At 37.4% G+C, this 19,085-nt stretch overlaps 1 protein-coding gene across 2 annotated transcripts in view; it reads right to left on the minus strand.

Moving 5' to 3' along the window:
• Positions 1-12,591: 12,591 nt before the first annotated feature.
• The window catches only part of gabra3 (gamma-aminobutyric acid type A receptor subunit alpha3), a 215,191-nt gene continuing 208,697 nt past the window's right edge, over positions 12,592-19,085 (minus strand). For both annotated transcript variants that reach the window (XM_026234254.1, XM_026234255.1), the window contains exon 10: positions 12,592-13,901. In XM_026234254.1, the coding sequence (XP_026090039.1) occupies positions 13,554-13,901 (348 nt within the window). In that variant the 3' untranslated portion in view covers positions 12,592-13,553. The remainder of the gene's footprint in view (positions 13,902-19,085) is intronic.

Consider the following 19,085-nt stretch of genomic DNA (forward strand, 5'->3'; position numbering starts at 1 on the left):
TTGTACACCCAACGGTGGCATGGTGTTCCTTACCAGTGTAAGGATGAAAGAAACTCAGATAGTTTGATCTCCTAAGAAACAGACAATGCAAACATATATTGGCATCTTCGAGAAACCCCACAGAGTGGAGGTACAGGAGACTTCCTTCCCTTCTGTCCATTTGTTTAATTTTAAATCCCTTCACCAATCCATCCTGATTACATGAAAATGCCAATGCAAGGGACCTAACAGTCATATTTGGTATCATTTGAAATGTCTCAGTACAACTGGTACAATGGTCTCAATCTTACAAATGTAGACTGAAAGATAATACAGATCTTAAGAGTTAAGATATATTTTGCTTACTGTAATGAGAATGCCCATTCCCAGGGTCTTCCATGCAAATTACCTTCTGTTCCCATTGAGGTGTAAATTACCCAGGTCTGGGACCAGGGTTAATACAAATTCCTATTTTTTGTACATGCCTCCATTTTGGGGATGTTTTATCATGGTTTTGTATTTAAAGGAGTGCAGCAAAAGGTTCGGGGCGCTTACACTGTATCCTTTTTACAGCATTTCCCGCATCAGGTTAGTAACATACTTTAATTCAGTTGAGATGGAGCATAGGGCACACCAACTGTATCATTAGAGATCTGGGTAACACTTGGTATTAGTTCAAGTGTGCATAGATTGTAAGGGCTTATAAGGAATTTCCATTTAGGTCAAATCGATGTTGTTCAACCAACCTTAATAGGATGAGCCTAACCTCTGTTTATTGTGTTATTACTCTAGCTAAGTGTACATGGGGAAACCAAGGCATGACCATACCAAAACTACTAGCAGGGAAAGTAATGTTGATCAGCTTATACAAATAGTAGTAGCCATGACCTCTCATTAGAAATAATGTTTATTTATTCAAGTGTGTACAAATTTATGGGGGCTGATTAAAATTACTTTTAGAATGCGCAAGCATAGGAGCGGCTGTCTAAAGTATTAGCCAGTTACCTCTGTCTAATAACCAAGACTGAAGAGAATGTGATCGTAAGATACGCTAAGGCCAAAGCAATATTTTTAAGCAACATGAGCACCAGAATGAACGAGTACAATAATATTAAAATAAATAAATAGAATAATCAAATGTCAGAATTATAATAGTAGTAAGTAGAGACAGACAAACAACCAGTTTGCCTTTCAACCCAAATGCGATGTCATACTAAAATGTAGTCAGATTAGATACTAAAATGGAATCATATTTTAATTTAAATTGAATAACTTTGCCCGCTGAAAAGACTGAACATGCAAATGAAATCTTCAGCTGCCACTGCATAACTTCCTTGGACCAAGTGCGTGGCCCTACCCCGGTGATGGTCATTACCAACAGCATAATCTGCCATTCCATACTTCCAGAATCATCAAGGAGTGATTAGAGATGCAGGGTGGTGAATTGTGTCTAAATGTGTTGGCCTCCAAATTCACCTGACATGAGCCCAATCAAAAAGCGAGTTCGCACCAGCCTGCTGGTGGTACATCACCAGCACCCCACAATGTACTTGATTTGAAGGACCTGCTATTGACAAAATAGTACCAGATATCAACGAGACCCGTAGTCATCTTGTTGAATCAATGCCCCGCCATGTGGTTGCTGTTTTGTGGGCTAAAGAAGGTCCTACAAGTTATTAAATAGGTGGTCATAATGTAATGGCTCATTAGCCGCGTTTCCACTGTCGGGCCAAAAGCGAACATGCCATTGGAGGCCAGGGCCAGTCGCGTTTCCACTGTCACTTCCGAGGCTTGATTGTGCCCTGTCAGTGCTTCCTCGGGGCCAACAAGCCAAAGTGGTCCAGCTGGGGCTAGAGGAGTGGTTATGAAAAAGGCGGAGATTATCTGTGTCTGGAGGGTGTCAGTGCGGCTGATCATAACAGAAAGCTAACAGCTATTACACCAGCATTAAAAACTTTTTAAAATAAGTTGAGCTCAAAATTCACTTTCAGTCATCAGTGAATGTTTTAAATAACTTGATCCAATGTGGATTATAATCACCATACAAGGCAGAAATATTTATAAGCGATGCAAAAGACTATGGACACTAGGCATTAACGTTACCACAGTAAACATGGTAAATATGACCGCTGGAGAAATCAGACGTCAGCTTGATTTGTGTATTTATTTAGTAACATATTTTATCTGTCATAAGTCTCGTATTGAGAACTCCGCATAGCATATGTCATCAAAATATAATAATGATTTTTGTTCGGGAGCTTTTATAAAAATATATGAATGATCTTTCTAAATGTGATGTATGTAGGCTATTGTGACTTCAAATAAACAGAAACAGACTTGAGTGAATAACAAACTATGTTCATAACATTTTATTTCTGTGTGACCCATTTTCAATGCTGATTAATTAATTCTTTATGAACAATGTATCACTTATTATAGTAAAACTGTTTTTGGATTTAAATATTTAACAAAGCATGCAAACAAACCCTTTTATCATGTTCATTTTGTGATCGCGCTAGTTCCAATGACGTATTCCTTATTCGTTTTCTGATATCTTCTATTTGTTGGTGAAATGATGGGGTTGCATGACACTGTTCCCGAGAGGTGCGTAAAGGGTGGGTTTTAGTGATGCGCAGCAGAGCTTCTGGCCCGACAGTGGAAACGCAGCGCTATTATGGCCTCGGTGCTACAGGTCTGAGGCTATAATTTCTCTCTGACACACAACTACCATACCATGACACTTGTACTGCCTCCATGGATTGCTTTTCTGTGCATTCTGATTCATATACTTTGATGTCCAGAGGAAGAAGGGACAAGGTGTCATCATCAATGTTGACCTTCCCTGGCCAATGTCAAAACAGAAGTCAATTACCTGACCCACCAATGGCCTAATGTGTTGAGGTTTGCCATGCTCATCATGTACGTCAGGAGATTGTTGTTGGTCTACACCATGGGAACTCTATATTGTCGTTGTATGGTTCCTTCTTAACAGTGTAGGAGGTCCAGGAGGACACATGCTGCCTGGGTTCCTGGCTCCTTTGTCTCTACTGGTTGTGCCTGGCCTTTAAGACCCAAGGCTTCCTCTGGTTCTGCCCAGCTTAATGGCTTATTTGTCTCTGCTGGTTCTGTACAGCCTTATGCCTCTGCCTTAGGTTTCACAGCCCACAGCTCTGCCCTGGACCTAGTTCTGCCTTTGTCTCCTGCGCTTTTGTCTCCCCTGTAGTCTCTACTTCCAACAGCTTCCCCAGTCCCTTCCTCTTCCAGTCCCATCACCGTGGCCATGGTTATCTCCTCCACAAAGACTACCCCCCATTCCTGTTTCCTGTTACAACACCAGTTGTAGTGTAACGTTCAAAGACCTGTGTTTAGTTCCTGTTTCATTAGTTGCCTTGTTTTTTTAATTATTATATTCTATTTAGTTTCCATGGTTACTGATTAAGTTCTACATCTGTGTCTTGTTTGTTTGTTAGTTTTCCCATATATTTTGTCTTTTGTTTGTATCTTTAGTTTGATGGTTACTGTCTCTGATGTTATCTGTCTCCCTGTCTGCTTCACTGTGACAAAGGGACCCTGGGAACATAGATCTGCTCTTGTTTATTTTTAAAAAAAATGCAGTAAAATAAAGCTCTCTAAATGTGTCATAATGTGTCCTTCGTGTAGTAAGGAACCAGTACAGAATACAAAAAAATACTTTTAGGGGCTTTAATCTGACGTCCGAGAAAGAAAGACCGCAATACAACTAGTAAAAAAGCATTTCCAGGTGATTTATCCTAGAAATATTATGTTTTTATAACGTTCATGACTGTTTTAGCGCCAGCTGTGGCCTGATCTGCCTGAAACTTTGCATGCTTGGTTATAATCACCTGTTGGACCCAATTTTAGCTTCCCAAAGGGCAACTGATGTAGAAATGCCAGAAAATTGCACTGCAGTAGTTTTTGAGTGAAAAACCTATGACTAGTTCACAAAAGTAGGGTTTTCACATCTTCTCAATAATAATAATAAAAAAAAAACAGTTTGATTGCCAGCAGTGGAGTAAAGTTGTTCAGAATGAGGAGGTCTATAACATGAAATGAATATCATGTGTATGTGCAGAACACTGTGCAATGTACAATCGTTTACACCCTAAAAATATGCGATATCACCGCCCAGTGGCCGATTTCTTTTAAATTTCTCACAGACCCTTGGGGACGTGAGTCAAACAGGCTCACTGAGTTTCATTCATATCAGCCTCTGTTAACCTTGTCTAAAAGGTGCTGAAATTTTATCGGCCAATGGCGGCCTTGTTTTTCTTAGATACTCAAATGTCCCCATAGACACTTGTGACACTGTGGACCAATACCGTGCACAGCAATTTTCTTGTTGATAGGACAAATGGTTGCTTATTTATAGCCATTTGTATGTTGTTTTCCCTCATGTTTTTTTTTTTTTTTTCTGTGACCTGCCCCTTCAAACGTTTGGGGTCCCTTTGCGACAGTGAGTTTAAAGATTTTTTTGTTGTTGTTGTTAATTATTGATATGCACTCTCCAGAGAATCTTTCTGCAAAGCTTTGGTTCAGATCAAGCTACGCGCTTGAACCCCTAATTAACAGTCAATGTACATACCCAGTCCTTGTACTTGTCCAAAACTTCATCAAACCCGAACCACTTCACACATGCAATCCATAAACATCCTTAAAGATGACCAATGAAGCATTATTCATTATTAATCTTTACATTACATTAATCATTATTAACATACTATGCTTATGTACACATTTTATGCAATTCGCTTAAACCTTCTAAAAGATTGCACATTTACCTTGCCAAATTCCGAAAAATTGCACAGATCCCAGAGCCCTAGTTTGAATTCATTGCTCTCCTCACACTGAAATCCATCGGGAGCGCTGCAAAGAAAGTGTCGCAAAACCGTTTCTTAAGCAACCCACAACTTAGTTAAGTTAATTTTTCCATTTGGCTACAATAAGATCATATACTGAGAATTTTGCTGATTGAAAAAATAATTAGATGTGTTGCAGTTAAAGTAGCAGTAAAATGCTATAGTGCAATGACTGTGCAAACATTTTCACTTTTAGTGAAACCTCAGATAATTTGTGAACTAATGGATAAAATGTTCCTTAAATAGATTCATATTTGTATAGTTTTGCATTAGACTGTTATCAGATGATTAAATAGGAGTTGATTAATTTTATAATACTTGTGCTGCTGCTTGTGTTGTGTGCTGTACTTGATGCATGGCATGATAAAAACATCTGACAAGTTGTCTAATGAAATCCAAATAATCATGGTAAATTTTTTCAGGATGTCAATGTTTAACTTCACCATATGTTTCTTTTTTATGTTACATTATAGATGCTGTTCTTCTATCTGTTAAAACACTAAAGTTGGCTCTATTACAATTTAAAATGGTTGTGTGTTCAATAGGAAATAAGGGGAGTTACTTGTGTGATATTTGTAGACTGTCCTGATGGAAACCATTCAAAGGAGAGGGCCAAGGTCTTAGAAACACACACACACACACACACACACACACACACACACTCATGGCTAATGTGACAAAGTCAGAAGAAACGACAAGGAAATGAAAGGACTGAATATTTATTCAACTTAAATTCAGCAAACCGAAATACATAAAGATAGAGAACAACACTAGAATTCTGTTATTAGATCCACAAAATAAAAAAAAGAACACATTGAGGTCAAGATTTAACAGAAATACCATTTCTGACTGTATTTTTTAGAGCTATTCAGTGGCAGAGAGGGCCGTGGGTTAAAAAATGTTTTAGTTTTAACAAAATTAGCTCCAATTATTCCATACTAGTTGGCCATACATTACAGTGCAAGTATTAAAGTCCATTCATTGTATATACCTCACAGAAATCTGCACACCTAAGCCATGTACATAACCTCACAATTATATGTAATTACCCAGGGTTCACTGAAGAAACTTGGGATAAGCAAGAGGGTCATAGAGGCAGCAAAGTGCTCAAAAAAATCTTAGAATCATACTTTACATAAGGTTGTAAACGCAGATGCAAATTCTCAGCTAGTGTACAACAAGTGTCCTGTTGTAATTTTTTTCATTCTTGCATTACATTTGACGATAACAACCCTAATACTCAAATGGGGTGCAGCCTATCATTAAATGTTTGTCCCTTAAACCAAACTGGATATTATTCAGCTAGCTATTAAAAAAATAATAACAATATATTAACTGCCACTGCATAGTCTTGTGTCAGTGTTGAGAATATAACAGATACTAGCATTTTATCATGGATTGCATTGCAATGGCATGCATCAAATTTGCATGACTAGAAGTGTTCATTCACAGAGTTGTGTAGAGTTTTGAACTGTTTCATTAAGTCAAAGATGTGGCAGAACAACATTTATTAACAACAACTACAAAAATAAAAATAAATGAAAGATGCAAAAACATTATTTCATAAATTGACGCATCACAAATGCTCCCTTGATATTTTTGTGTAAGAAACTCTATATATAAGTAAACTAAATACATACATGTATGTATATACTGTATGTATGCATATAAATACACCCACCATTATGCTTTATCCAAATCATTAACCCCTATACTTTTCTGTAAAGCTCATTTGGCACAACCTATAATTTGGCTATAATCATGATGTATGGCCGAGGCAGCAAGTAGTTAACATAGCAGTTTGTTTTGAAGCAGGCAGCTTCATTGATTCACTTGTGCTCCAGCACAGTACTTTACTTTAGATGAATTTCGACTTTCTTTTCTGCAGTTATGGTATGACTTTTATTGCAAACATATATCCATGATCCACATCTTAGTAACTGTGTGACAGCAGAAGACTGTTTATCTCAAAAATGCACTGATACAGAGGACATTAAAATGGTATGCCAGAGAAAGACATTTTCTGCATTCAAGGTGACTAAAATTACAAGTCAAAAAGTGTCACCCTAACAAGATTTAGTGGGATTTCAGTAATTCCATATGACATGGCCTACTACATGTCATCTATATCCTTGTTCTATAAACCTTTTGGTATTGAATCACAGTGTAATAAGATACTACAAAATATCCAGAATGTGTAGCTCGAGTACATCAAGCATGACACGACGAATGACCAAAAAAAAAACAACAACAAAAAAACACCACTGTCCTTAGAATACAATGTTCATCTTATACTGTTACGATAATAGAAGCCTGAAATATGTGTACCTATGATGTCCTTGGACTTTCCTACTGTAGTTTATCATAACATAAGAACAATAAGGCATTTTGTAAAGAATAAGTCACATATCAAACTCTGACAACTGTGAAAAGGAATCAGAAAACTTGATAAGATTACATCTACCAGCTCCACTAACCACAAGGTTGTGTCAGATGATTTGGGACGTGCAGAAAATACAGTATATACAGAGAGCATGGAAGATTGTACATTAAACATTTAGAAAACTGCACATGAGGTTGGGTACAGTGCATCTAGCAGCGCTAGCATAAGGCTAGTATTAGTAGCCAAGATGCTAACCATTTAACACGAACCACAAAATTTAGAACTGAAAAACACACAAGGGGGACTTCAAATGTGTTATCAAGCTTTAAAGCAATAGTTTAAGCAAAATCAGCATCATTTTGGAAGTTTTTCAGTTAAAGGAACACTCCGACTTTTTGGGACTTTAGCTTATTCACACTATCCCCCAGAGTTAGATAAGTACATACATACCTTTTTCATTTCTGTGCATTCTGTAAGTGTTATTAGACGCACCCACCGCTAGCCTAGCTTAGCACAAAGACTGGATGTAAATGGATAATGGTAGCATAGTAATCCCAGTAAGTGACAAAATAATGCAAACATTTTCCTATTTACATTTTGTGGTCTGTATATTCACAGCGTGAACAATTAACAAGGCTATATGAGACCGAGACCATTTTTAATCGTATAAATACTGGGAACTATATTCTCACTAGGCGTAGGAGCACAGCTAACATTACTTGGGCGGAGTGATTAGCACAGCACACGAGACACGCCGTGGTGAGGAGCAGAGTTCGCTCAGAGTTGGAGTAATAGAGTCAGCAATTACTAGATAGTAAATTTATAGTGTACAATCATGGGTGTTTGCTGTATTGTAAAGAGCTGCGACAATAAACAGGGGAGACCAGGTAAAACTATGATGTTTCATAGAATTCCAACCAAAACGATGACTGATGAATCGATGGCTACTTGTTGCAAACACATCTGTAAACACCATCACGAAGTATTTCATTTGCTGTTAACATTTTACTGTAGACGTCTATTTTGAAAAAAACGCAAGTTGCCACACAGACCATGAAACGTGTGCTAAAGGATACAGCCATCCCATCGATAATAAAGACAGGACAAATTGGATCACCTGTTGCTGCGGTAAGTGTTCCGTTATGTTTTGAGATGACTAACATTAGCCATACCGTAACGGTGCCATGCTAATGTAATATAACCTTAGTAGTGACACTATTACGTGAATATGGGCTCCGTGTATCCCTTTTATTGTTATTATTGTGTTGTCATGAACACACTGCTCATGATCATTATAACAAAATCACTTACTTGGTGGACAGCTGACCATTAGGTTCACCCGGCATGGGGCGTTTCTTCCAGTTGATCTTGTCACAATGGGAAAAAAAAAAAAAAACGACAACTGCCAGGTGTGTAAGGGCAGAGAAATCTTCCGTGGTAGTGATGCAAATATTTTGATTGTCATCAAGCCTTGACATTGATGGCAATACCCGGTCCCATTCATTACAACAAAGGCACTCGGTTTCTGTCGGCATAGGTTGGCATGTTCCACATTTACACCACCAGTCTTACAGCTTCCAAAGTTTGTAACTCCTCATCTGTGTATTCTGGCTCAAAACTATATGGTTCTGGATCTTGGTTTGATACACAGTAAAATTCCTCTGAGTCTGACAATTCCTTAAAGCCATGATCACGAGTCACGTCTAGCTAGTTAGTCACGTTTGTTTGTTTACGGAACCATCAACAGGGCGTCTCGTGTGCTGCGCTAATCACTCCGCCCAAGTAGCCACACCACCCAAGTAATGTTAGCTGTACTCCTACGCCTAGTGAGAATATAGTTCCTAGTATTTATACGATTAAAAATGGTCACGGTCTCATATAGCCTTGTTATTTGTACACGCTGTGACTATACAGATCACAACATGTAAATAGGAAAATGTTTGCATTATTTTGTCACTTATTGGGATTACTATGCTACCATTATCCATTTACATCCAGTCTTTGTGCTAAGCTAGGCTAGCGGTGGGTGCGTCTAATAACACTTACAGAACGCACAGAAATGAAAAAGGTATGTATGGACCTAACTCTGGGGGATAGTGTGAATAAGCTAAAGTCCCAAAAAGTCAGAGTGTTCCTTTAAGATTCATCAGTGATAGCTAGCAGTTAGCATTTGTAGTGCTGTACTACAGTACATTTAACTGTCACCCTCTTGAAGTTTCACTGATATTAGCCTTCATTTGCATGTGAAAAGCCAGACATCGACATATAAGACACAACTGTTTCCCAGGTGTCCTCATTCAAGTAGCCTGACAACATTAAAAAATAAAAATAAACAAATAAAATACAACATACAAATTTTTACATATTCTTACATGTGAATAAACCATCATGCCACTACCTTGATAACACACGTAGACTATTTAGAAAATGTTTGAAATGAAAAAGCAACTGTAACTAATAAAGAGCTGCTTTAAAATGTTCATGGTTTAGAATGTTTGTAGAACTGCGTTTTAGAAGGTGTTTATCGGATGCTTTCCAAATTAAGCACTCTTTAAGACGTTTTAGAGATGTACGTGTGCTATCTGAGATAGTTATACCCAATGTTGTTTTTGCACATTTGTACTTATGCTTAAAGTCTTATACCATAAACTGTAAAAACAACAACAACAACAACAACAACAAAAAAAAACAGATCATATATGCTATCAGATATTTCATTAGCATAAATAGATTTAAATTCCTATATAAATATAGTTCTTACATGTGGTTTTATTAATGATTTGTTCTATTTGTGTCAACAATCAACACCAACATCTGTTGATCTAGCCCTACTATAGCTCAGACGAGATGTAAGGAGTCTACGGATATGCACTCCAGATACAGAATATGGCTGTATGAAGGGCCGTGATGAGATAAAAAAGCCTCCTTCAGAAAGATAACACAATAGCATATGTGGTGATGTACCTAATGAAGAGATTGTCATGCATTAATTTATTAACACATCCTAATGTATGAAAAAACGTGTTTTTTAAAACTTAGAATATTAAAATAAGCATGAGCCCTATCTATTCATTCGCTAATAAATCCACTGATTAAAACTAATGAGTGAGATTTTCTGTCTCGTGGCTGATGCTACTGATCAACAGCCACGTTACAGATTTTACAATTGCTAGGACCAATTTCTCCATCCATGACTATTCACACAGCAAGCAAAAAAAAAAAAAACGTTAACATTTTTAGAGAAGACAAAATTGTATAATGATACCTTTTGTTAGTGTTTTTTATTTTCTTCTTCCTCTTCTTATTGTATTTTTTTTTTTGGGGGGGGGGGGTAATTTTATGAGTGACAAAGTGTGTTGGTTGGGTGAAAACCTTTGCTAAAGTTTTGAATTTTTTTGCTGATTTGAGATAAGTATGATACGTATGATGAGATATGTGTTTTGGTAGTTTTAGAGCAGCTTGGATGTGAAATTTGCTACAGTGACATGCAGAAATTTGGTTTGGAGAATCATGTGTACAGTTTAGAAAAAAATACTAAAGTATTGAGAAATGGGTCCTATCAAGTGTAAAATAATAATAAAAAAACACTGTAGTGTATTTTTTCATAAAAACAAAGGAAATGACAAAGTTAATGTTTTTTTGCTTAATATAGCTTGCTGTCACATAAGTACATACTTTACGCAACTTTTTTAAATTTATCTACAAAAATGTTTAAATTCACATGTAAACCTGGCACTTTCTAAGTGAATGCAAAAAGATTGATCTTCCAAAACGAGATGCATAATAAAATTTAACACACTATGTAAAATAAATAAAATCATAAGTGAGCAATGATGATAACAGCAATATGCACACATCCATGTTGAGTGCATGTTTTCATATGATCTTAAACGTATGCTTAAATTAACATGGCATAGAGACTACATCTACATCTTTTTAGACAGGAAACTATGAAATTTGCTTGCAATTGCCAAAACAACAAGATTTTAAAAAATTCTAATATTAATATTAATAAAAATCACCAGTGTAAAGATCTACCAAAGCCACAAACACTCCAACGTGAGGTAATGGAAACGCATGTTCATCTTGTGTGGCACAGGCCCAAATGTAAAATCTTGTATTTATTTTCTACACATCTGAAATGCTTTATAGGCATGGTGCAGTACTATTTCTCTTTTTCTGATCCTCACTGCTCGTACTGGCCACAAACAAAGAATCGCTGGATGGCCCAGTGCCTTACAGTCAGCTGTCAGCACTAAGTCAACTCACATGCAGGACAGCTCTGAGTTTAATTCCATCCTGTGAGAGTTCAATCAAGACTGATGTTTTCTTTAGGTACGAGTAAGCTTGAAGACAATGTCAGTATTTGTCAAACTATTCATCTCTATTATGAGTGATTAAAAAGGCACACAGATTTTCATCTTTTTCTTGGAGTCTGCTCAGGCTGATTAAACAATAGTAGTCACTTTACAATGATAGACCCATGGGGCTGTGAACTCAACTAGATTCTCAACTCTGCCGCATTTCCACCAAAATTACCTGTAACAATTGTGCCAACTTTTTCCCCCAGGAACTATTTTCCCCCCAGACCTGTTTCTTTCTGCGGTTCCACCATGGTCTAAAGTACTGTGAAGAATAGTCTGGTGACGTAGGTCTTCATGGGTTTATCAATAACAGTACGCAAATTTTGGAATTACTTCCTCAGCAGTTCAGACATTGTGCATTCGACTTGGGAGTGTGATGTCTGCGGCGACACAAATCCGGTTATTCTGCAAACAGCAGCGCACTTGATAACATCAGTCAGCTCGCTTTGGCTACTGCAATTTTCCTCTCTGTATATTTACAATACAACGAAATAGGATATCAAATACCACTGCCTGCTTTCGTTTTCATTTAAACATAATAATAACCACAGAAGTGTACTTAGTTCAGGGAAATGTGTATATATGCACCCATTACAATTAAATGAAATATTGTATCAATTGGCTCCTTTTTGTTTTCATTTTAACATATAGATAAATTGAATACAGACCAAAGATAATCCATTAGATTTACCCAAAACAAATTATATTTTATGTTTAACCACTAAAGAGACATCAAAACCAGCGGCACACATCAGAAGGTCTAGCCGAGTTGAGACTGGTCTCGGTGGATACAAGAGGACTGAGCTCCCGCTGATCGCTTGGAGCTCACGTCTCAGAGATCGGCGAAACACATATTTAAATAGGCACTGTCTTTAAAAATAAACTGCGGATTTAAGTTTTAAACAACTACATTCTTGTCTGAAATACTTTAAAATTACATTTCATGACACAATAACATTTATATTTTGAAAATGACCTGAATAAATGGTGGTTTAAATCACAATGCTGCGTGAACTCAACCAGTCAGCATGTTTAGCGCCCAAATCCCGCCCCTGAATGCCGGACCTTTATTTAGAATCCTGGTTCCTGTGGTGGAAACACACCGAGTACCAGCACAAAGTCCCTAGTTCCTGGGTAAAGTTCCAGCGGTGGAAACGCGGCTTAGATGATACTACTGATACTATGATATAATAGGCCTACTGTGGGTTTGCAAAGTGTCAAAGAACAGACAGTTATTAATGATTCGCCTACGGACATCACCACTGACTGCTAAAAGGCTGCAGGTTCTTGCCATGGTGACAATGGGGACTAAAGATTTTCTGATGATACACAGTGTGAATTCCAAACTTAGGAGATCTTGCGATGCGATTTCAACTTCCCGAACGTAAGTAGAATAGTATACCAAAATATGTCTTTATTTTAATGTTCTACAAAATATTTTTCATCAGTGATAGAAATATGATTTAAGATGGTAATGTTTAGTTTGAAAAAGTTTAATAATAAGAATAATATATATTTTTTTTACAACAACTCGTAGAGTGCCGAGTGTTGCATGCATACGCAGCATAGTCAAGGTATCACTTGGTCAGTCATTCCCTTCGTCAAGGGAGTTCCAAATGCTTAGTAGGAAACAGGGTTGCTTGCTTCTGTTTGGAATTAGCCCACAGTGTGTGGAGAGTGGGAGGGGCTTAAGTGGGTAAACGATGGCCATCTGCACAAGACCAGCAATACTGTCAAATTTTACCTCTTGCAAAACATGAAATGCCACACACAAATATGAAACAAAAAGAAAAACTTAAAACAAACAACAAACTACTAACTAGAATTTTCTATCACATGGTTGTAAAAATAAAATAAAAAAAGAAGGAAAAATAGGAAAATTAACAGTAGCATCATGTTACTGATTAAGACTGGACTGGCAGTTTATTTGTTTGTTTTCGGTTGCCATGTTCATTTCTGTGGGCTGGACCGGTTGATGGTCGGCTTTCTGTTGACATAAGTGGCCCAGTAAGCCAGGTTGAAGACGAAGAAAAGCACTGGAAAGATGATACGAGAGATCTTGTCCACTTTGCTCACGCGGTTGTATGACTTTCCTCCACCCTCTGGCACGTATTCACCATCCATTTTGGGGAGTCGGACCTCTCGGACTGGCTGGGATGGGGTGGACGTGGATGTGGATGTGGCGCTCTTGGAGATGGTTGTCAGTCCGGGGTCTTTTGCTACGTTCATGCTATAGGTGGTTCCCACGATGTTGAAAGTGTTGTTGGTTTTCTTGGAGAAGGAAGCCGATTCTCGCCTCTGTGAAAGAGTCAAAAGGAAAACTTAGGGCAATAATTATTAAAAGAAGAAAACGAAAACAACAACAACAACAACAACAACGCCTTATTAGTTCTCTTGAGCAAAAGTGAAACATTCATCTTATTAATGGACCTTCTTCTAAATCAGTTTTCCATTAATGCACAAAATATGTCAGAATTTTATGGTATTGCTATCCTTGTGGAGACATTTGTTCCCATAATGTAGGGAATAGCAGGAACACACACACACACACACACACACACACACACACACACAGGATTTCCATGGTTTATAACACACACACACACACACACACACACACACACACAGGATTTCCATGGTTTATGCGGATAATGGTTTTTATACTGTACAAACTGTATTTTCTATCCCCTTACCCTAAACCTACGCCTCATGCAAAACTTTCTGCTATTTTTGATTTTCAAAAAAATATAATTCTGTATGATTTCACACACACACACACACACACACACACACACACACACACACACACACACACACACACACACACACGCACACACAGGTGGTCTAGTTGTGGCTTCCAGGTCTCAGTAGAAATACCAAACCAGGCTTCATTCTTGAGTCACAATCATAGGATGAATTACACAGCAGGAAACATCATATGCCGGTAAACAAACAGAGTCTCCGTTAGCAGGCTTACACAAAAAGAAATACAGAAGCTGTCTAGTTAGTCAAACCACAGTGATCTAACTCAATGCTTTACCCACATGCATGTATTACATTTGATTTTGCTGTTTTTTAGGATTCCAAAATTCTTCTAAAGGAACATTTCAACCACAAAAAGCTTTTTAGTAACATTCTAAATCTGTATGACTCTCTTTCTTCAGTGGCACAAATTTAGAAGAATATCACACTTCCCAAACACTGGGATTGAATGATGGTGGGTACTGTCGAGCTTTAAAAATAAAAGAATCATTAATAAAAAAAAAAAAAAAACTTTTACTTTTGGGTAAACTGCTTCCGTTTAAAATAGTTTTATAAGAGTAACACAATTAGCTGATCCATGGTGGGTTTTAAAGATTTTCATTTCCTTCATAAGCACTAGAAAATAAGAATCTCTAAATGTGTTCTTAGGTTACACACTGAAGATTTAGCTGAACATAGGATAATTTGATATAATGCTATCAGAAGCTATAATCCTTATTCATGACACAGTACTATGTGCATTTTCACTTTTAGGTCGGCCTCTGATCATCTATTCAGATACGCTGGAAAGGTACAGTGGATAACAGGAGGGATCATCTATGATTTAATATGCAGTGTCAGCTTTACAGGACATGAGTGATTTTGATGAAGTGGGTTACCAAACCTGCTTGTTGGACAGTTCCAAGAATAAACTAGATTAAAGTGGTGCTTACCCAAGCAAAACTCACCACCACGGTGTGCTATGTGGTTATGAAGTTTTTTTTTAAGAGTTCTTATGTGGTTGCTAAGGTTTTCTGGGTGTTTACTAGGCCAATGTTTGGTTAAGAGAGTTTCTATGATATTCTGGTTATTAGGCATGACTCAGGCCCCTCCTTCAAAATAAGTCTACGGGATTTTTAAAAATAGATTCAAGATTCAAGATTTTTATTCATCACATACACAATTATATATAGCATATATAACCAGCAGTGAAATGTGTGTCAGGTCCGCTCCATTTACAGTGCAATTATTAAAGAAAACAACACAGATGAAAATATACATAAATTTAGCTATGTAAGAATGAAATAAAAGTAAACAATAAAAGTATAAGAATAAAATATTTAAAAAAATTTATATTGTAGAATTAAATATAGAACGCAAAATAATGTGCAGTCTTAAATATTAAGATACACAGGGATGCACAAGAGGCAAATGTGCAAACAGTTTGACACTGTCAGTATGTCAATGTGAGGTAGAGAATTATGAATATCTTACTGATGAAGTTAATATTTAGTGGAGACATGAGGATGTTAAGAGGCTGGTTTTGAGATTAGGAGCCTGGTAGCCTGGGGGTAGAAACTCTTCCTGAGTCTCTCAGTTTTTGCCATCAGGCTATGGAAGCGCTTACCAGATGGCAGCAAAATGAAAAGATGGTTACTGGGGTGGGTGGAGTCTTTGATGATTTTAGCAGCTCTGCTTCTGCAGCGTTTGAGGTAGATGTCCTGCAGAGAGGGGAAAGCAGACTCGGAGATGCACTCAGCTAAGCGCACAACTCTCTCCAGGGCTTTGCAGTCAGTGTATATATATATACACAAACGCATGTAAAAGAACAGAAATGATATAACTGCATTTCCCTTACATTTATTCCAGCCATCCACAAAAGTCAACATTGCACAACCACACAGGCACCATACTGATGATGCCACTACATTTTTCTGAAACTTGCATAACTTTCGTAAATTAATCCAAAAAATAAAATAAAAAATAGCATCAATCTGAATGTCTCTCACTCCCCTTCGAAAATTGACAAGTTTTTTTCAGAATTGACAAGCCAGTAAAGAAAAACAAAACAATTAATGTAGAAAACACAATGCATTGTGGTCTGAGGAGAGCAAAGGAACTACTGCCACCAGCACAAACAGCAATCCCTTATCTCAGAATTCTGCACTAGGAGATGCCAGACCGTCTGCACTGTTTTCTGATGCCAATATCTGTGCTAGGGATCTCACAGTGGGGACTGCTGCATGCGGCTTCCCAATCACAGGTCATCGATCCGATGCTACTACACCAGCACCTGAGTCTTTATATCACAGTTTAGGCTTATGTCAGCATTAGTAAAGGATCCCAACTACAAGCCCATCATGACCCACACTGTTACAACCGTTACATTTGGCTTAGGTCTCATTTGCATTGAGTATTGGCGAGATAAGCTCCCGAGTTCACAGAGAAAATACTTAGAAGAGAATTAGTATGTGATCAACACTACAACTGCAGAGCAAGCAGAGAGAAAGAGTGAGAGAGAGTGAAAGACAAAGAGAGACAGAGAGAGAGAGAGAGAGAGATACATACAAAGAGAGAGAGAGAGATAAAAAGAGAGAGAGATGGCCTTAAAACATGCCTTAAAGCTTTAAAAACATAGAATTTAATTGAAAATAAATGATGTACTCTATTGCACGAAATAGCAAACACGGTACAAGTAGAAAAAACAAGATACAATTTAGTTGAGTGGTTATACCACCCTATCACTTACTAAATTAAGGCAATAAATGAAATTAAGAACATAAGCACACGAAGAGATTACATTTTTCGTATCACCCTTAACATTTGCAAATCAGCAGTGGATTTCTCTAAACAATTCATACAAAGAACACAAACTATGGATTACCTGCACAAGTCTGTTACTTGCTCAAAATCCTTAGATCATCTCTCAAATGTGTTTTTACCAATATATCATATAATCATATCAACATCAACAGTACACACAGCTGTATATGGGATAATGATTGCAAGAGATTGTACAGGATTCACATTTACTGTTGGCCTGTCAATAAATTACAATCAGGATTCAGCTAAGAGCAATTCATCAATTCAAGACATTAACAAAACATATAGAACATATGCTTGGCAGATTATGACAGCTAATTCAACTATTTTGCTTGTACTGATTTATGCAACAAACTAATATCTAGATTTTTTATTTTTGTGTGTGTGTGTGTGTGTCTCCCAAAGTGCCCATATGTATCACATTGAGCTTTTAGATACAGATTTAATCAGTATGTAACAATTTAGGAACAGTCAATACTGTAGTACACAGAAAAGAAACATTAACAACTGAATTTATAGTGTCAAATGTAAAACTGAAAATGTACTTTGTCATTCAAAATGTGCACTGTTGGTGGTACTCAAGGAATGTTGTTGGGAGCCACTGCTCTGAAATTGAAATATGCTTTTGTCAGATTGATAGTTATGAACCAATCCTGTTTGAATCAGAGACAAATGTGTTTCAGCATCAACATTCTGAGACTGTGTGTCTAAAACATGAAATTCAAGACCGCAGTCGCTTTTCAGCACAAGACAATACCAGCTGTAAAATCTAGATTCCTTCAGGGAAGGAAGCACTTCCATTGTGGCTCCTTTCTCTAACAAAGAATTCCTGCCTCATCAGAGCAATGATAATGGCTGCTGCATTTCTATAATCTTATGCACAAGTAACAGCCATTTTATATAATAAATCTATGGGCGTCACAAAGTCCCTGTGATAGGGTGCAGCATTCTCACAAACCTGAAGAAGACAATCAGTTTGGAGAATGGATCGGTGGACTGATGGATCTATATGCTTCAAAAATCATTCTCACTTCTTATAAACAATCATCACAATGGTTATTATCAAATACATATATTCATCCCTATTAATAACACATAAATATGTGATTATCCAATTCACACTTAATCCCCCTATATACAAGACAATGTTTTCACCAGCTTCCGACTACACTGCACTGGAGTGACCAAACCATCACATCATAAGCAGGTGCCCTTCGTTTGCTCTGTTTGGCTAATGCAACGTTTACCCACTGAAAGAACAACTACTTCCCAACAAATAACTGAACGCTAGACACAAGAACATAACACAAGACACGTAAAATGTGTGTGTGGGTGAAATGACTGAGTATGAGACTGGGCTAAAGGAAAATGTAATGTAGAGGAATGTCCATGAGCCAACGGTCCGGCATGGGCATCCACTTTGCCAATGGCAGAAACAGCAGGTAAGTAGGGGGAATGTAAAGCGAATGGGGTGTGTATTCAGTTGTGTATGTTTTTGCATGCCAGTGCTGCTTCCTCTGTGGTGACAATTATCTATAATCACTATGCAATATTTCAACTAGGACTTTTCAGCTTCTTCAATTGAATTTGATGATGTCTATGGTCATGGTTAACGTATCATGTCTCCAGACCTGGCTGGATTGCTGTGTTGTTACACATGCTTCAGACTCCAGCACACACTGAAAACATTTCTAAAGCATAAACACCATGGTGCAGTGTCTCTTTTTTTGAGCATATGTAATTAATTACAATAGTAACATTGTACTTAAAATCATAGTGACCAGTTAAAACCTTTAAATTGCATTAATGAACAACAATATCAATATTTAACTGTCTTTTCTGAACTAAATATGATCAGTGTCAAGTCGTGGAAAGTGTTCTGGATCAATGCTAGGGTGTTATCAGTAGTTGTCTAGT

Source organism: Carassius auratus, chromosome 46 (genome assembly GCF_003368295.1).
Source record: "Carassius auratus strain Wakin chromosome 46, ASM336829v1, whole genome shotgun sequence".
Taxonomy (NCBI): Eukaryota; Metazoa; Chordata; class Actinopteri; order Cypriniformes; family Cyprinidae; genus Carassius; species Carassius auratus.